Source organism: Leopardus geoffroyi, chromosome B2 (assembly GCF_018350155.1).
Source record: "Leopardus geoffroyi isolate Oge1 chromosome B2, O.geoffroyi_Oge1_pat1.0, whole genome shotgun sequence".
Classification (NCBI taxonomy): Eukaryota; Metazoa; Chordata; class Mammalia; order Carnivora; family Felidae; genus Leopardus; species Leopardus geoffroyi.
The window spans coordinates 99,521,994-99,538,662 of NC_059332.1; the positions used below are offsets into that span (position 1 = coordinate 99,521,994).

Below are 16,669 nucleotides of genomic sequence, written 5' to 3' on the forward strand. Positions count from 1 at the left end.
CAATTTTCTTATTCATATCAAGCTTTCTCCTGTTTTAACACATGGCTAACTGTACACATTCAATAAACCTGCTTCCATCACAAAAAGCATTATAGCTAAAAGCTTCTGGATAAAAAGCAAGCAGAGAAATTATCTGCTAAATGCAGACCAGAGAATCACATGTTCAAACATGTAGAGACATAGCAAATTAATTTTTTTAAGATGTAAACCATAGTAGCAATGAAACAAGTCTATCCAGTAATCTTAAGAGCTTTTCTCAGAATACATCAAAAATAGAAGCGCCAGGATCGGTTCCCTTAGGGAGAGGTGCAGTGTACTAATGAGGTAATTTGTCTCCATTCTAATGGCCACGATGCATGCAGCCTGACTTAAAGACAATATCCGTTGTCTTAGAAGTGGAAATGCATTTTAAAATAGTACAGCTAAAGAAGAGGCAAATATGTGTGGTTCTACTGGATCTAGTACTCAAGAAGTAGAAGAGACACCTCACCTAAATTCACATCAACAGGGGGAAGAAATTATGAATTGTACTTAAGTATCCACTTTGTAGCACGTCATGCGAAACATTCATATACTTACACGTTTTTAATTTATTCAGACATATTCCTTATTTGGTGGAGTAATATTCATCACTTTGATTAAAGCATCAGCTTGGATGAAAAACATGAAATTAAACGAAAGACGATTTTTTTAATGGTGCTTATGGCTTCTTTGCTCAAAATACTATAATTAGATATGGTTTAAGATACCAAAATCTCAAAGGGTATCTATAAGACATTGGCCAAACCTGAACCCAGTGCAGAAACGCTTCATTCTCTTAGACTCCAGTATCGCAGACATTTCATAATTTGGACATGTACAAGCTCATTGGCTAACAATTATTTACCTGGTATTAGGCAATGAAAATAAGCCTTCGGTACAGAGATCCTCCCTCCACCTAGACATTCTTACTACTCTTATTTGCCTTGTTCTTTCCCTTCACGCCTACTACATTGCTTTTGCCCTCACTGGACGCATGGCATGTCAACCCTCTGCTGTCCCTCAGCTACAATTCTCTCTCCCCTTGTGGCTCGAAGACGTAGCACCCTTCAAAACTATATCACTCCTTTTACCTGAGAAATTCTGTTTCCTAATTTTTACCTCCTACTGAACCTACTCAACTCAGACGGCAGACTGACTGACTGACTGGCTCTAATTCTGTCCCCCTTCATCCACACTACTGCCATGCTGTGCTCATCATGAGCAGAGCGTCCTTTCTTGCCCCTTGATTTTTCTGGCTTGATTAGGTGATTTACTTTGTGGAAGGAAGTGACAGTATGCCAGTCCCAAGCCGAGGCTTTAAGTACTTCTGTCCACTCTCGTGGACATCCTCATACGATCCTCATAATGAAAACATACCCTAGATAACTTGCCAGGCTCAGGAAAATAAGAAACATGAGAGGCAGTGGTCCCCCAGCGAAGTTGCCAAATTTCTATGAAAAGCAGAACTTCCCCTTAGCCACCACACCTTGAAGTAAAGTCTCCCAGCTGAGCCCAGCCTCCGTCAATGGAAGCCTGCTGATTTGTAGACATATAAGCAAGAATAAATAATGGTTTTAAGCTACTGAATTTTAGAGTGATTTGTTACACAGCAACAGCTAACGTATAAACCTGCCATGAAATATAAATCCAAGAGTTGAGCAAAAACTACAAAGCATTTTTTTAGTAGACAGATTTCTTTCTATATCTATCAGAATGTTGCCACATTCACCTGCCCCAAGAGATTTTTCACTTAACTGAATATGTTGAAACTGAGATGAGCAAACCAGTGTTACTATGGGTCATCCGATGGAAAATGGCAATACTGTAGCTTTACTAGGAGAACACTATGTCAACAAAGTACTCATTAAATACGATTTATATGTAAACTTTCTAGAGTAGAGAAATTTGAATAATTTCTTTCTAAGTGAAATTTCAAAATATTATTTTCAAGGAAACATTCTCTACTCTAAAACATGTATTTTAATTAAGACTTCAAAAACTTTTAGGGATTAAATTAACCACATACGGTTCTGTAACTAACTTTTTCAGTAAGGCACTTTATTACATATTGATGTTTTCAATTTAAACAAAAAATTTTGTAATGAAAAAATAACAAAGACACATAGGAAGAGTTCAAGGAAATAGATAAAATAAAAAGGAAGTTTTCTACCCCTAGAAATTTTGGCCACTAATTTCCAGAGATAATCACAGTTGGTAATTTTTTGTGTATCTTTCCAGAAATTCTCTAGATATGTACAAGTGTTCTTTATTAGAGATATCATAAGTACACACATACATATTTAAGTTAATCATCAAATAGTGAGGAACTATTTTGTAGGCACTAAACAAAATGAAACTACTGAAATTTGTAATTTGGGGGTTAACTTATATTACTTTTAGTAAATAAAATACACTTAATACACAAGTGTACTATACTGGAAAGTAATAAGCTGCATTAATTTAATCAATGTCTATAATCCTTACTTCCATGTATTCAAAATGGTACTTCCTCAAGCTTAGTTTAAATTAGCCAAGTTTGTGGTAGGTGTAAAAAGCAACAGGAAAGGCAAATGTAATATACATAGGTGTGGCGCTACCTGGCCCAAAGTAGGAAAACCAGGAGTCAAATCCAATCCAGGTAAATGTGCTCCTTATACTGCACCTCACTGTGAACGAGCACAGGACACAGAACCCTGGAAGGAATATTTGTGATCTCGGGGATCTACGAAATCGCCAGTTACTGGAGGGTAAAGCTCCATAAGGAAGAGAACTGTGTCACTCTTGCTTTTATTTTTTTCGTGTCAAGTTTTTATTTCAATTCCAATTGGTTAACATACAGCATAACATTTTTGCTTCTCTCTGAATCCCAAGTGCTGAGTAAAGAGACAGCAAATCTATAAAATGCTGCCCCAAGTGAGAGAAAACTAGAAAATTATAGGGTCTGGAATTCCTAGAATACATAGTACACAGTAACTAGCATGGCATGGGGTAGGCTATGTTTCGCTGTCTTCTTCATGTATATAAACAAATACTGATGAAGCACTTTAATATGTTTAAGGCACTATACTAGACACCAGAGACAAATTTGTCATAACCCTTGATCTGAAGTTCACAAGTAGTAATGAAGAGAGATTTCTGAACAAATAAATATAGTAAAATTATGAAGTAGCCAAAACAAAAATATTACTTACAGCAAAAATGTATTTAGTCTGTAAGGAAATCATTTGCTGCTCTTATTTATCTAGAAAGAGAATTCACTGTAGAAAATCCTACTTTACAGGAATGTTCTATTTAATGTGTATTCCATGAAGCAAGACATGTAGATCAGAGGTTTCTATCTCATGATCTAAGATAGTTGTTCCATTCCCTGCCACCACGTCTGCCTTCCAGCCATCAGGAGAAGTAAAAGGGGAATGAAGGTCATGTCCTTTCCTCTTAGGGTATGGCTGAGAAGTTGTACACATCACATGTGCTCATATCTCATTGCTCAAAGCTAGTCATACGGCCACTTGCAGCTTCAAGGAAGGCTAGGGTATGCAGTCTTCAGCAAAGTGGCCAGGTGCCCTGCTAAACTCAGGAGTTCTGTTACCAAAGGAAAAAAGGAAAGAATGGATATCAGAGGACAACTGGAAATTCCTGCTACAACCCATTTCTGAAATAGGTAAGCAGTTAATAGGTATATTCAAATGTATAAGCATTCATGAAGACTATAGCCTGTCTCTCTACATGGGGGAGAGAGAAAATTATATAACTAATGCTTATGAATATTATTCTGCATATGTTAAGCCTAGGGTTCGAGATGGAGACAAGCTCTTCAGCACAGAAAGGGCATCAAATCTGAGAGATTTGTTGAAGAAATAGGAACGGGGAGAATTATAGGACTAAATTTCCACAGGTCACAGAATAACAGTAACCATATTGACCCCCCTCTTCTGATGCTCAGAGAGCAACAATCAAGATTCCTCAGTGTGATTGTGTGAGTTGTGCACCCAACAATTCTAGACGGTACCATTCACATCATAGTCACCATAATGATGGTTTTCTAGCAGGTGGGGTAGGGGTTCTTGAGGGGGTGCCTCTTCCCAAGTCATATAAAGGTGTCCTTTGGACCAGCTACAGTGCTAGCAACTGCATGCCCTTTAATGCTACTGAAGGGTAGAAGGTATGGATGTGGTACTGTTTCAGGTCTTGGTTATTCTTTTAAAAATATTCCCAAGAGTATTAAGGTAAGCGTCCTTTATGGTCCCCAGGAATCAAAACGTCCTAGCGCAAACACATGAAGACATGCTCGTGACCATTCACCAACATGGAGAAACAAATCAAAATCACAATGAGACACCTCTTCACATCCACTAGGGTAGCTACAATCAAAAAGACCAATAATTACAAATGTTGGCAACAATGTGGAGAAATGAGAACCCTCATACATTGCTGGTGGGAATATGAAGTGGTATATTCCCAAGAGAAGCGAAAACTAATGTCTACCGAAAAACCTGCATGTGCATATTCATTGCACGATTATTCCCAGTAGCCAAAAAGTGGAAACAACCTAAATGTCTATCAACTGATGAGCAAATGAAATGAGGTGTAGCCATACAATGGAATATTATTCAGCCATAAAAAGATATGAGGTACTGATACCTATTACAACATGGATGAACCTTGAAACCATTATGCTAAGTGAAAAAAAGCCAGTTACAAAAGGCCACATGTTGTGTGCTTCCATTTACATGAAATGTCCACAATAGGCAAATTCATAGAGAGAAAGTAGACTAGTGGTTGCCTACGAGGAGGGGGTGAAAAGCAGGAAACGTGTTGAATTTGCAAATGACTGCTACTGGGTGTAGGGCTTTCTCTTTGGGGTCATGAAAATGTTCTAAATTTGACTGTAGTGACAAAAAAAACCCATTGAATTGTATGCCTTACAAGAGTGAATTGTATGGTATGTGAATTATAGCTCGACAAAGCTGCTAAAAATAAATAAAAGCAGATACAGGAAAGGTTTCTAACTGTGACCGTTGAAGGCATCAGGGTTGGAAGAAGTAAGACAATCGTGTTTCCCAGGAGTTTCATGGTCTGTTCTGGGTTTTTCAAAGCATAAATGACACTAAATAGTAGATAAAAAATATGTTATAAATTATTAATTTTTATTAAATAACTTGCATGAAATGCCAAGATTTTGTCCAAAACATATATTATCAACAGGAATGATATCACCCCTAACGGGGCAAAAATCCATTCTTGGGAGTCAACAATACTTCCTCTTTTTATATATAAAGCACACATGCATATGTTACATAAAAAGATATACATTTTATCTCTGGCATTAAAATTTCATGGGGGAGTGGTGATTAGGAAAAAAAAATTATTTAAAAAGGATCCTTGGGTCCATGATTTTCTGATTCCTCATTCATGTATACTATGAGCACCTGTGTGTTAAACTATTACAAGTTGAAAATGTTTGGCACCTGGAAGTCCCAGCTTTTCTGTGTAAGATACTAGTTGTTGCCTAACCATGTGTCATTTATCAAATGTTCTTCTGTCTTATGCTGAGAATTTATGTCTTAAAACCAAATGGTACCACCAGCCAGAGAACTAAAAAAAAAAAAGAGGTGAAGAAGATTTACTACCTATGTATTGTCTCTTCTCAAGTTTTCTTTTCCACTCTCACTCCCACCTCTGAAAAAACAATCTTTGAAAGGAAGGATAAAATCGGGAATATTTCCTGATTCGTGTTAGCTACCACCCTCCCCAACCCTTCCCCTCCAAGTCACAGAGGAAAAGACTTACAGAGCAGCCACCACCGCAGGCTGAAGAGGTCAAGTACATGATATTATCACCTAAACACACAACCTCTCCTTCCTCTTCTCTTCCCCTTCCTCTGTAACATAACCTTCCTGTACAGCACCTTCCCCTATCTTAATTGGTCTATTCTACCCCATTTCAAGGTTGAAAAGGATCTGATTTTAATTTTCAACTGAACTTCACACAGAGTACACTCTCCCGGAAAAAATGCTTTGACATTAACTGTGGAATAAAGAGCTTTGACTCCTAGTAAAGACATTCCAGACTCTGAAATAAGGTGGAAGTGACTCCTGCTTCAGTTCCTGGGGTGGAGGAAAGGTAGGGAACAGATCAGAAGGCAGGACAGGGGCGCCTGGGTGGCGCAGTCGGTTAAGCGTCCGACTTCAGCCAGGTCACGATCTCGCGGTCCGTGAGTTCGAGCCCCGCGTCGGGCTCTGGGCTGATGGCTCAGAGCCTGGAGCCTGTTTCCGATTCTGTGTCTCCCTCTCTCTCTGCCCCTCCCCCGTTCATGCTCTGTCTCTCTCTGTCCCAAAAATAAAAATAAACGTTGAAAAAAAAAAAAAAAAAAAGAAGGCAGGACATTCAGCCTTTGTCTACTGGTCTGTCTGTCCTCCGACTCCTTTCTTCCTCTCCAGGAAGGACACCCCAAGCTATGGCTTTATCAATCATCCTGGGTTGCCCTGGGAATGACTGGGCACAGAAGTGGCATAGTCTTGCTGCTGCCAAAGCCCTGGGGCTTCAAGCACTTACTGCCTGGTGTAGGGACCCCATGACCCATCTGCCACCTGCCCTCCTGCCCATCTCTCAACTATCCCACTACTCCTGAACGCTGACCATCCATGACCCACATTCCCTGTTCTTGTGCCTCATTTTAGGACCGCCACTTCTGGGCTGGGTCTCTTTCTTCTCTCAGTATCAATTGAGATGTCAGCTGGCTATTTACCTGCCCCCAGGCAAGCAATTCACCTGAGAAGGGGGTATGCTTGTCCTGATCCTCAGCCCTGAATAACAGTGCCATCAACGTGTGCAACCACAATCCAAAACATCTTTTCTTTTCTTTTTTTTTTTTTACCCATCAGAAATATTTTTAGTTCCCCGTTTTCAATTAAGCATTTCTAGGTTTTGAATCAAATGTTGGCCCTTATAATCTATTCACGTCTGTTCCCAGTGGAATTCAATTGTTCTTATCTGCTCTTCACAACGTTGAGTTTGAATAGTGAACATTTAGATGAAAATAAGAAACCACCTTTTTACAGGAAGTAATCTGAAATCTTGCAACAAAATTATCTAATGGCTCTGAAGTACAAGGAAAGCAAAAAGGAATTTTAAAAATCCCCCCCCCACAAACAGCTTTCCTAGTTTCATTTTACTCAGTGACAGGCTTTAAATGAAATTATTCCAGGGTGTAAAATAATAAGTAAACTATAAAGGCAGTTCAGAGCAAGAAAACAGGACCAAGCTGAGATCTCCAATTTGCATGTGGTACTCTGCAATTACTTTTATGACCTACTTTCATGCATTTTTAATATGACAGAAAATAAACTCTACTGTCAAAACTTCCCATCCTTTCTACAGTCTTGAAGCATAGTTGGTGGGCTCCCCTCTGTTCTAATCAAGTGGCTGAGCAACTAATTTCCTAAGCCTCAGCCTCCCGGTTTAAATCACAGCATAACCAGCGACTCTCCCTGCTCTCCTTACCTAGAGCAATCATTTATGTAGCAAATATATATGGAGTGCCTACTGCGTCCCAAGCTCTGCTTATACAATTTCCACTATCCTGAGACTCTTACTTGAACTGTTCATTTTTACAAAAAGTCCACAGTGACTACAACTAAGAATTCTTGTTTGATAGAGTCTGATGTTGATGATGATCCTCTGGGCACAGACCCAAACGTCTGCCCCCAACCCTTATCATCTAGGATTTGGGTTAGCAGTTGTCACTCATGTGCCTGAATGTGAATCGTCGAGACGATGAAAGCGATTAGTGAGAAAGAGGCATAGGACACCTGTTAGGGTCCCCAGTGCTTTTGTAATGGACCTTGGGGACCTTGTCGGAGAACCTAACCACACAGCTTCCACAAAGAGTCTACGGAATAGGGTGTTCCCAATAAAAACAACTCTTTCCTGCCCCCCCCCTCTTTTTGAGACACATTTTTATAAGTTCAGAACTGGATGCAAGTCCTAATATATTTCATGAAATAGTCTCATTATTTTATATTCGCCCTTTTACAAAAATCCCTCTAAATCCATTTGTACACTTAGCTCATTTTCAGCCTGAATAACTGAATATTATTTCCTACAGTTTCGACAAAATCACAGTGATTTCACAAGAATTCCCTTTTCTTTCTTTTTAATGTAAATGTACACACAGATTTACCATTGGCACAAACCATAAAAATCCAACAGTGGCCATTCATCTTGGGTCACTCCTCATAAATGTGTAAAAAATTTCTAATATGCTTGCTGTTCTTCCCACCCCCCCCCCTTAATTCTTACTATTCTCTCTCTTCACAGTAAGGATGCTGTAATTCTAGCTGGCGACCACGGGCTTCGCCAAGAGGATCATCGTCATACTGAAATCTGAAGTTGCCAATTCACCCCCAGCAGAATGGGAGAGAAAATGGCCTGGCGGCTTCTGGCGACCGGCAAGTGCCGACAGTTACCTAACCGACACATGAGTCTGAAACAAAGTGTAGGAGGCAAAGTATAGCACCTGTTACACATTGTTACGTTCATAACTTTGTGTTACTGAAATAGCCTTGGCCACCTGCAGGAGCGTTTTGGTATTCTGCTATAAAATGCACTTACCCTAAAGAGTAGAGGCGGCATCGCTTGCTGCGGATTTGATGAGCTAAGCCAAACCTGTCATCAAGACAGACTGACCAAGGCTTCTTTGCAGGGCTGGAGTCAGTAGCTAGGCTGTCTGTGCTCATGTGATTGCATGCAATCTGTAAGGATTGGAAATCAATGTGAATAATTTAAAGCGCTGGATGATAAGTGGCAGGTGGGGAGTTACTGCTTTCTCGGTCCCTGAAAGCCATAACAGGAGAGTTATGTCCTTCTCCACTTCCAACTACTCCTCTCCCCCAGGGAAGCACAAGACTGCTATCAAATGTTTGGAGGAACTCCAAATACTGGATTATAAGGAACCCTGTGGAGACTATAGGCAGGTTTGAAGGGAAGTTGAGAGCTGCTATAGCCATATGCACAGAGTATGTAAGGGAGAACAGGTCAGGAGCAAAGGTTGGGCAGAAAGGAGGGGTCCCAAAAAGCTTTGCAGAGATTTGTGAGTCCTGGAGAATGAACAGAAGTTGACCAAGACGCTGAGATCAAGAAGAGCATTCCAGACGTAGAGAACAGTGCTGGCAAAACACAGAGGACTGTAATCCATGGTGTTTCTACCAGAAGTTGTGAGATCCAACTGTGGCCATGGGTCTCAGAGGGATACAGATTATCAATTCCTTATCTCAGGCAGATAAGCTGGGGCCACCGCGGTCCAGAAAGGTAGCATGAGTTATCCAAGGTAAACAGCTGATCAAGGGTCAAGTGAAATTAATTCATGGTCCCTGCTCCCAAGACCGTATTGTTTGTGAGAAACTGTTCTAATGAGCTTCCTCCTAGGGGAGAAGAGCGAGAGCCCCACGCAGGAAGAAAGGAAGCTCTTCCTGAGCTATAACCAAAGCACTTCTTTTAACTCATCCATCAAAATTAGATAAGGAAACCAAAGGGAACATGTATCTAAATCAAGCAGAAGCAAGTCTCTGATTTCCAATGCACATTTAGCAAATGCACTGTGATTGAGGCTGGCACAGTGTGCACGCTGAGGTGGCTGGAACCAAAGAAAGCAGGTTCTGTGGCCCAGGTGTTCTTTTGTGGCCAGCAGCACCTCACTGAACATCAATTTCCCCCTAATCCTTCAAAACTCCCATCACCATCATGACACTCCATGAATCATGCAGCAGCTCTGGCTGTCACGTCACAGACAACAGACCATTCTGGGTGCAAAGGGTGGTCTGAGGTTCATTGCTTTAATTCATTGGAAAATATAACAGTAAATGATTTTCTTCTTAAGAAGATATTCTGGGGGTGCCTGGGTGGCTCGGTCAGTTGAGTGTCCGACTTTGGCTCAGGTCATGATCTCACAGTCCGTGAGTTTGAGCCCGGCGTTGGGCTCTGTGCTGACAGCTGAGAGCCTGGAGCCTGTTTCAGATTCTGTGTCTCCCTCTCTCTCTGCTCCTCCCCTGTTCATGCTCTGTCTCTCTTTGTCTCAAAAATAAAATAAATGTTAAAAAAAATTAAAAAAAAAGAGAAGATATTCTGGGGGCACCTGGGTGGCTCAGTTAAGCGGCCGACTCTGGCTCAGGGCATGATCTCGCAGTTCAAGAGTTTGAGCCCCGCATCAGGCTCTGTGTGGAGCCTGCTTCCGATTCTGTGTCTCCCTCTGCCCCTCCCCCCGCTTACACTGTCTCTCTCAAAAATAAATAAACATTAAAAAAAGTTTTTTTTAAATAAGAATGTTTTAAAAGATATTCTGGGTTTGCCCAATTCTTTTATTTAACAGAGTTTCCAGAATTCTAATCTGAAAAGAGTATATACATGTAGCCTATTCAACTGATACAGCATCCCCCGTACTTTTGCTGTGATCAAGGGCTACTGGCCTGGCAAAATTATCCAGCACGATTTATCAGAGAGATAAATGAGAGAGCATATTGCTAGGATTTGGACATTTTAGAGGGAAGTCTAAAATGTGAAACCCTGTATATATATTCTTGCCCCTCACCAATGTCTTTCTACTTCTCTACCCATGACCCCTGTTTAAAGGAAAAAAATAACAGAAAATGGAACTGAATTTTAAGCAACTATTACAGAATACATTTATTAACTGGGTACATCAGCATGTTAATTTGTATAATTCATTTCCTATGATTCACCCACAAAGACATGGGAATTATGCCTCTGCCCATATCCTAGTCCCCACTCACCCAACAAGGGAGGAAAAACTGCTCATTTAATTAAAGTTCAATGTGTTTGGTGGGCCTGTCTTACTAGTGGGCAGGTTACTGCACCTTAAACATCAGCACCTTCATGGTCTTTGTGTCCGATGCTCTCCCTTCCTCTCACCCCTGCAGGTAGGCAGGTAAGTAGGGAGGGAGGGAGGGAGGGAGGCAGTTCGGTAGGCCCCTAAAGCATACCTGGACCTCACAAGCCTGAACCATTTGCTCTAGGTCAGCTTCCTGGAGTATTTTTATTAAAGTGGTCTGACGATTCCCATTTCTTTGTGTGCACTTCTCCCTAAGAACCTCCATAATGACAGAACATGATATAGACGTTCACAGGTTCTTGTTCATGACTCCCTCCTAACACCATTAAAATTTAACTCTCGCCTCTCCCACCATGTTTCCCAAGGTATGGCCCACCTACATTCTGACAGGCCTAGGAGGCACCTAAAAATACATATTCTCAAGTCCCACTCTGTAAAATAAGAATCTTTGAGGCTGATGCCTGCGAACATGCCTTTTAATAAGCTGCCCCAGGTGATTCTTATGCGGATAGTCCTGTGAGTTTACAGGAGCCCTTTTGTAAAGCCCCACTGGAAGGTTCCAGCTTGGCTTCATCTGTGCCTTAGCAAATTAAGGGAAGAGGCTCCACTTGGGTCAGAACTTTATTTATTTATTTTTTTAATATGAAATTTATTGTCAAACTGGTTTCCATACAACACCCAGTGCTCATCCCAAAAGGTGCCCTCCTCAATACCCATCACCCACCCCCCACCCCCCGTCAACCCTCAGTTTGTTCTCAGTTTTTAAGAGTCTCTTATGCTTGGGCCAGAGCTTTAAAATGAAAACAGCAGCCCCTGCAACCCGGCCCCTAACAAAAAGCCAGAGAGGCAGGCAGTGACAATTAGCCAGAGGCCTCCAAGAATCCGATAACTATTAAGGGTCAAGATTCAGGGCTTTGAGGCTCAACTGCCCTTACTTTGCCAATGTTGGGGAGTAGAGTTTTATTCTATTAAAGGTGACACTTAAAGCATTTCTTCTTCTTCCAAAGATTTCATCTTACACAGATATACCCCTGTTGGAAAGACATTCTTTTCCATTCAATCTCTCTGCTAATGTTCCCCTTTCCACTCCTAGCTCAAACATACCTAACACAGGAGTTTTTCCATATTAACTATCTCAGTGATAGACATTAGCTTTGCAAAACAACTAGAAGCACTCAGTAAAATTCAGCTCCTAAAAATTAATTAAATATTGATTTTTCAAAGTTTCTTGTTAAGATTTATGGCCAGGGCTTCAATAAACTCTCATAAGCAAAATAAGTGAGGGCAATAACTCCTAGCTAAGCTCTAACTCCAGTAATTATGTTCTCTCTCTAATTCCCCTTGTAATTTTAGCTGCAAAAGCAAATTAGGCCTAGATAAAGGAGAAGAAACTCCAGGAAAAAAAAAATGTTTTCTGAAATGCATTTTAGTTATTTAACTTAAAGGGATTAACCAATTTTTTTTAAAGATCTTATTTTTAGGTAATCTCTACAGACAACGCAGGGCTCGAACTCACAGCCTCGAGATCAAGAGTCGCATATTCCACTTATGGCACCAGCCAGGTGCCGCTTAAAGGGATTAATTTATTCTCATTTCATTTGGCATCCCAAAAGATGGAATAGAATTTCTGGCACCCCATAAGTAAAACCTGGCAAAGAGAGCCCTTAAAATTTGGGGACTTCTGGCAAGAATCACTTCAATGATCAACTGTATGTTCATGTAATACCATTATTTTGAAAGGCAACATCTAAGGAAAGAGTTATATATTTGTTGCCTTTATCCGTGTGTGTGTGTGTGTATGTGTGTGTGTGTGTGTGTGTGTACCAGTAAATATAACAGATACTACTGTTACAAAGTCGTAAAGTCTGCATCTCCAGGGCTTGGATTTTTATGTTATTTTTACAAATAGATAGATGCATAGATGATGAGATAGATGGATGGAGAGATGGCTGGCTGGCTAGATGATAGCTAGATAGGTAGTTAGATAATGTTTTAAAATCTACTTTTTCTTTTTTAAAACAGCAACTGTTGCTTAATTTTGTGCCGCAAGGCCTGCTTCCCAGAGGCATATGGTTTGGGGGTGGCCATAAAAAGCTGGATCTGGAGCCTTCCCTTAGAACAGAGCACTGTGTTTATGACTTAACCATTTCTTGTTAGCATCAAACAGTGTATCGTCGACTCCAGAACTCAGCGATGTAATCGTGGTCTTTCACATTAGGAAACAATACCTAATTAAACTGCACTTGACGTTGTGCACACTCTACCAAACACCATATCCTCTGGTGTTTCATTAAAAATTCAGGTCCCCAATCATGCCATCAGGGACACACAGTGTGCAAGTGTGCCATCTCATTGCAGTCGAATGCCACACTGTCCCTGGCCCTGTGCTTCCGTTTCCAAGCTTCCCCCACCCATCTGTTCACCCGTGTTAGAGAACACACAACTCTCTTGCATCCTAGCTGTTTGCCAGCACGCGTATGTATTGAATTTAGGTTTTATACCCCAGGCAGTGCCGACCACAGAACAGGTGCTCAGCAAATGCCTGCTGAATTGAAGAAGGAGTAAATCAATGATGAACACATCAAATGCTGAGCCTTGCTGTATAAGCTTGAACACAGATTTGAGGGAGATGATTTTTTTTTAAGTAGCATAAGACAATGGGGGTGGAATTTGCTTTAGTACCTTCCGAAGGTTTTTTTTTCCCCTTTGCCATTATGACTCACTACTGCTAACTATGGAAATTTTAGGTAATAGTGACTCTAATATTCTCCCAGTTTTCTAGGCTCTCATTGTCAAGATGAATTCTAAGGGAAGCCTGAGCTCCTAAAAGAGCCAAAAAAAAAAAAAAAAAAAAAAAGACAAAAGAAACAAAAAACCCTCTGCATTACATAGAGATGGGGAAGGAACACTGTTTAGCAAAAGATTCTGATTAAGAGTCAGTTAATGTCATCTCTAATGAGCTCCCACGTGTTGGCTTCCCGGTGACCTGGACATGCAGAAAAGCACAGCACTTCACCTGGGTAAAATGACCCCTGGGTACAAAACCACTGTGAGGTCTAGAACTTTATCTCAGTTTTTCTGGAGGATGAAAATCCTTCTAGTGAACTTCACAAACCAACTGCACTCATCAAGTTGAATAAGATGTCCATGTATCTACTTTCCCAACTAGTTGGTTAGCTGCTTGTAGGCAGAGACTGTATCCCCAGGGCCTGCCACAATCCCTGGCACAAGGCAGGCGCTCAAAACTACTTTGTCAATATTGATCCTACACGACTCTCGGCGCAGTACAAGCTCACAGAACTGGGAGAAACCTAAGGAAGAATTTAATAGCTTGATCCTTTTCAAGATCGCAACATTGAGAAACAGAGAAACAAAATAAATCCCTCAGAGTCACTTCGGACTGCATTGTGGGATGTTTTTCTTTTCTCTTCAAAATTTTTCTCCTCTCAGTTCATAACTCATGGGGGAAAATCCAAGAGGGGCTTGAAATAATCCTTTCATGCCTCACGAGCTTCTTCTAAGTAAATACGCCTTTTATAAGTTACAGAACATTAACCTGAAATACATATAAAATGGAATCTAGAGGCTTTTACTTGGTCAATTTATATGGGGCGGGGATGGAGCCCATAGTTCTCAAACCCAACTCATAAGTTTAACGCCTCTCATTTTCCTCTGGTGTCTTAAGAGTTTCTTAAAGTCACAGTCAAGAGGTTGGGCTTCTCATCCTTCATGTAAAACCAAACTGTACAATTAAAATTTCAGCACCTTAATTAAATCTGTGAGTGTCCACCAAATTAATTTGCAGCAGCAAAACAAGATGAAATTATGTAAAGCACAGGGATCAATTTATCATTCCATAACTTGCGATTAATTCAACAAGCTTTCACTTCCATGTCTAGGTGACAACCATTAAAGTCCAATTGTCTGACTGCATAATATGAGAAATGGGACTTTCTTTTACTCCCAGTCTTCTAAAGACCTAGAAACATATTCTCTTCACAGATGAAAAATGGGCTGCTGCCAGCAAGGTTTGGGAGAAGAAGTGGGATGCCAGGGGGCTGAAGGGACATCAAAAGAGCCTGAGACCCTCAGTGCCACACGAGCTCCACGGGCTACCTCCCCAGTTGGCCTAGGCGCCTTAGAGGCAGTGTGAGTTTCTACTTTACTAACACCTCGACTTAATCCAGGGCAAAGTTTCCCTCAGGACTTGATCTTCTCTTATGTCTCTCCGTCCCCAGGATCAGGCTACTTGAGGACAGAACCTCCTGATTAACGTGTCAAGAGCCATAGACTCTCCTTAATAGACAGTCCCTTTACTTGCCGGGGGCACAGGCTCAGCCTCGGCAGGAGCTGCCACAGTGTGTTAAGTCACCACTAAGGCCGATGCTCCATAATGACTTTAAATGCTCTAAGAACAAAGTACTGTTGGATTCATTAGCTCCTCGGACCACCTGCAATGTCCCCTCTGCTCCCTGGCCTAGCGGGGCCCTGTCCACCAAGCATCTGTGGCAGAAAAGCAAAAAGGCAGATTCCTCCAAATCCAAAATGGAACTTGAACCTCCAGATGATGGTTTTGTTTTATGACACACTTGACTGCCTACCCACGGGTGTGAATCTGTCGCCTCAAATGGTTTTCCAAAGCAATTTGCTAAAGTGGATCTTTAAGAACACGTCAGGATGAATCATTAAAACATTTCAAGATGACAATACCCCTGAAAGGCAGAAGATGCTGAAGCAAATAGAAGGCATCTTATCTGCCTTCAAACGAGTGGATAAATGTAAGCATTGAGGCCTCAGAAACTATGTCCCTATCAAGTCCCCACCAGGAGTCCCTGAGAATCTTCCTACCCCCTCACTGATCGAATCCTTTTTGAAAGGGGGTTGATCAATATCTTTTAGAGTGTCTCCAGATCCAATTGCACCTGAAATACAACCTGAGTGGTGCTGATGTATCTCAGAAACCTCAAGGCTTCCTCGTCCAGGGACTGAGCAGGTCCTGCCCACGGCTGGAGATCTATATGCCACCGGGGACGCTGTAGAAGACAGAAAACAGAAAACAGGTTGATGTGTAAAGTGTTGACGCACTGGGGGTGGGGGTGGGGGTGGGATGGACACAGAGCATCAGCTAGGCTCCTTGGCCGCTTTAACTGTCTGCAAAACAAACATGTCTGTGCACAGGCCGTGGGGAGTGGGTTCGGAGCTGCTGTCATTACAGTCACATCGGTCACAGGGAGGCAAGCAAGGCTTGAGAAAGCCCAGCTACCAGGTTAAGCAAAAGACTGCAAAGGCCTGGGGACGTCTGACTCTTCTGATCAAAAATAAACTCCACTTGACCCCATCAGGCTCTCTCAACTGTGACTTTGTATTACTGTGCCTCTCCCCCATGCGAAGAAAAACTCCTCTATCTACTAGAGTTTCCAAAGCTTAGAGCTTCAGAACTATGAGCCTCCCTAAGGGCCAGTTATGTCGTCGAGGCAAAAGCCTGAAGTCCTTTGGGTGCTTGGGTGCCTTCCCCAGCACAGGGAGACAAGGGCAGCCGCACTCAGTCTTCCAGGTCTCAGTGTGCCTAGCATCTGGGGCTGTGCACCTGCGGGAGAGGACCCCGGAGCTGTCACCACCAAGGCTGACAAGAGTAGCCTTCTAGCAAGGGGCTGCTGCCTTTCAGCAGAGGACGTGAGGAGCACCGATGAGCACAGTGGTTAGAGATGAAGGTTAGGCCTCCTTTTGCAGCAAGGGTGGTGGGAGGGATGAAGGGCTGGGGGATCGCAGTGGTCTGGAAGAAACGCAAGTGGGATCCCTCTA

At 41.8% G+C, this 16,669-nt stretch overlaps 1 protein-coding gene across 7 annotated transcripts in view; it reads right to left on the bottom strand.

The window, feature by feature from the left end:
• The window catches only part of METTL24 (methyltransferase like 24), a 170,687-nt gene that overhangs the window by 121,822 nt on the left and 32,196 nt on the right, over positions 1-16,669 (bottom strand). For all 7 annotated transcript variants that reach the window (XM_045499271.1, XM_045499269.1, XM_045499270.1 and 4 more), the window contains exons 2-3: positions 15,802-15,900; positions 8,635-8,774 (exon numbers count right to left, since the gene is read on the bottom strand). In XM_045499271.1, the coding sequence (XP_045355227.1) occupies positions 8,635-8,774; positions 15,802-15,900 (239 nt within the window). The remainder of the gene's footprint in view (positions 1-8,634; positions 8,775-15,801; positions 15,901-16,669) is intronic.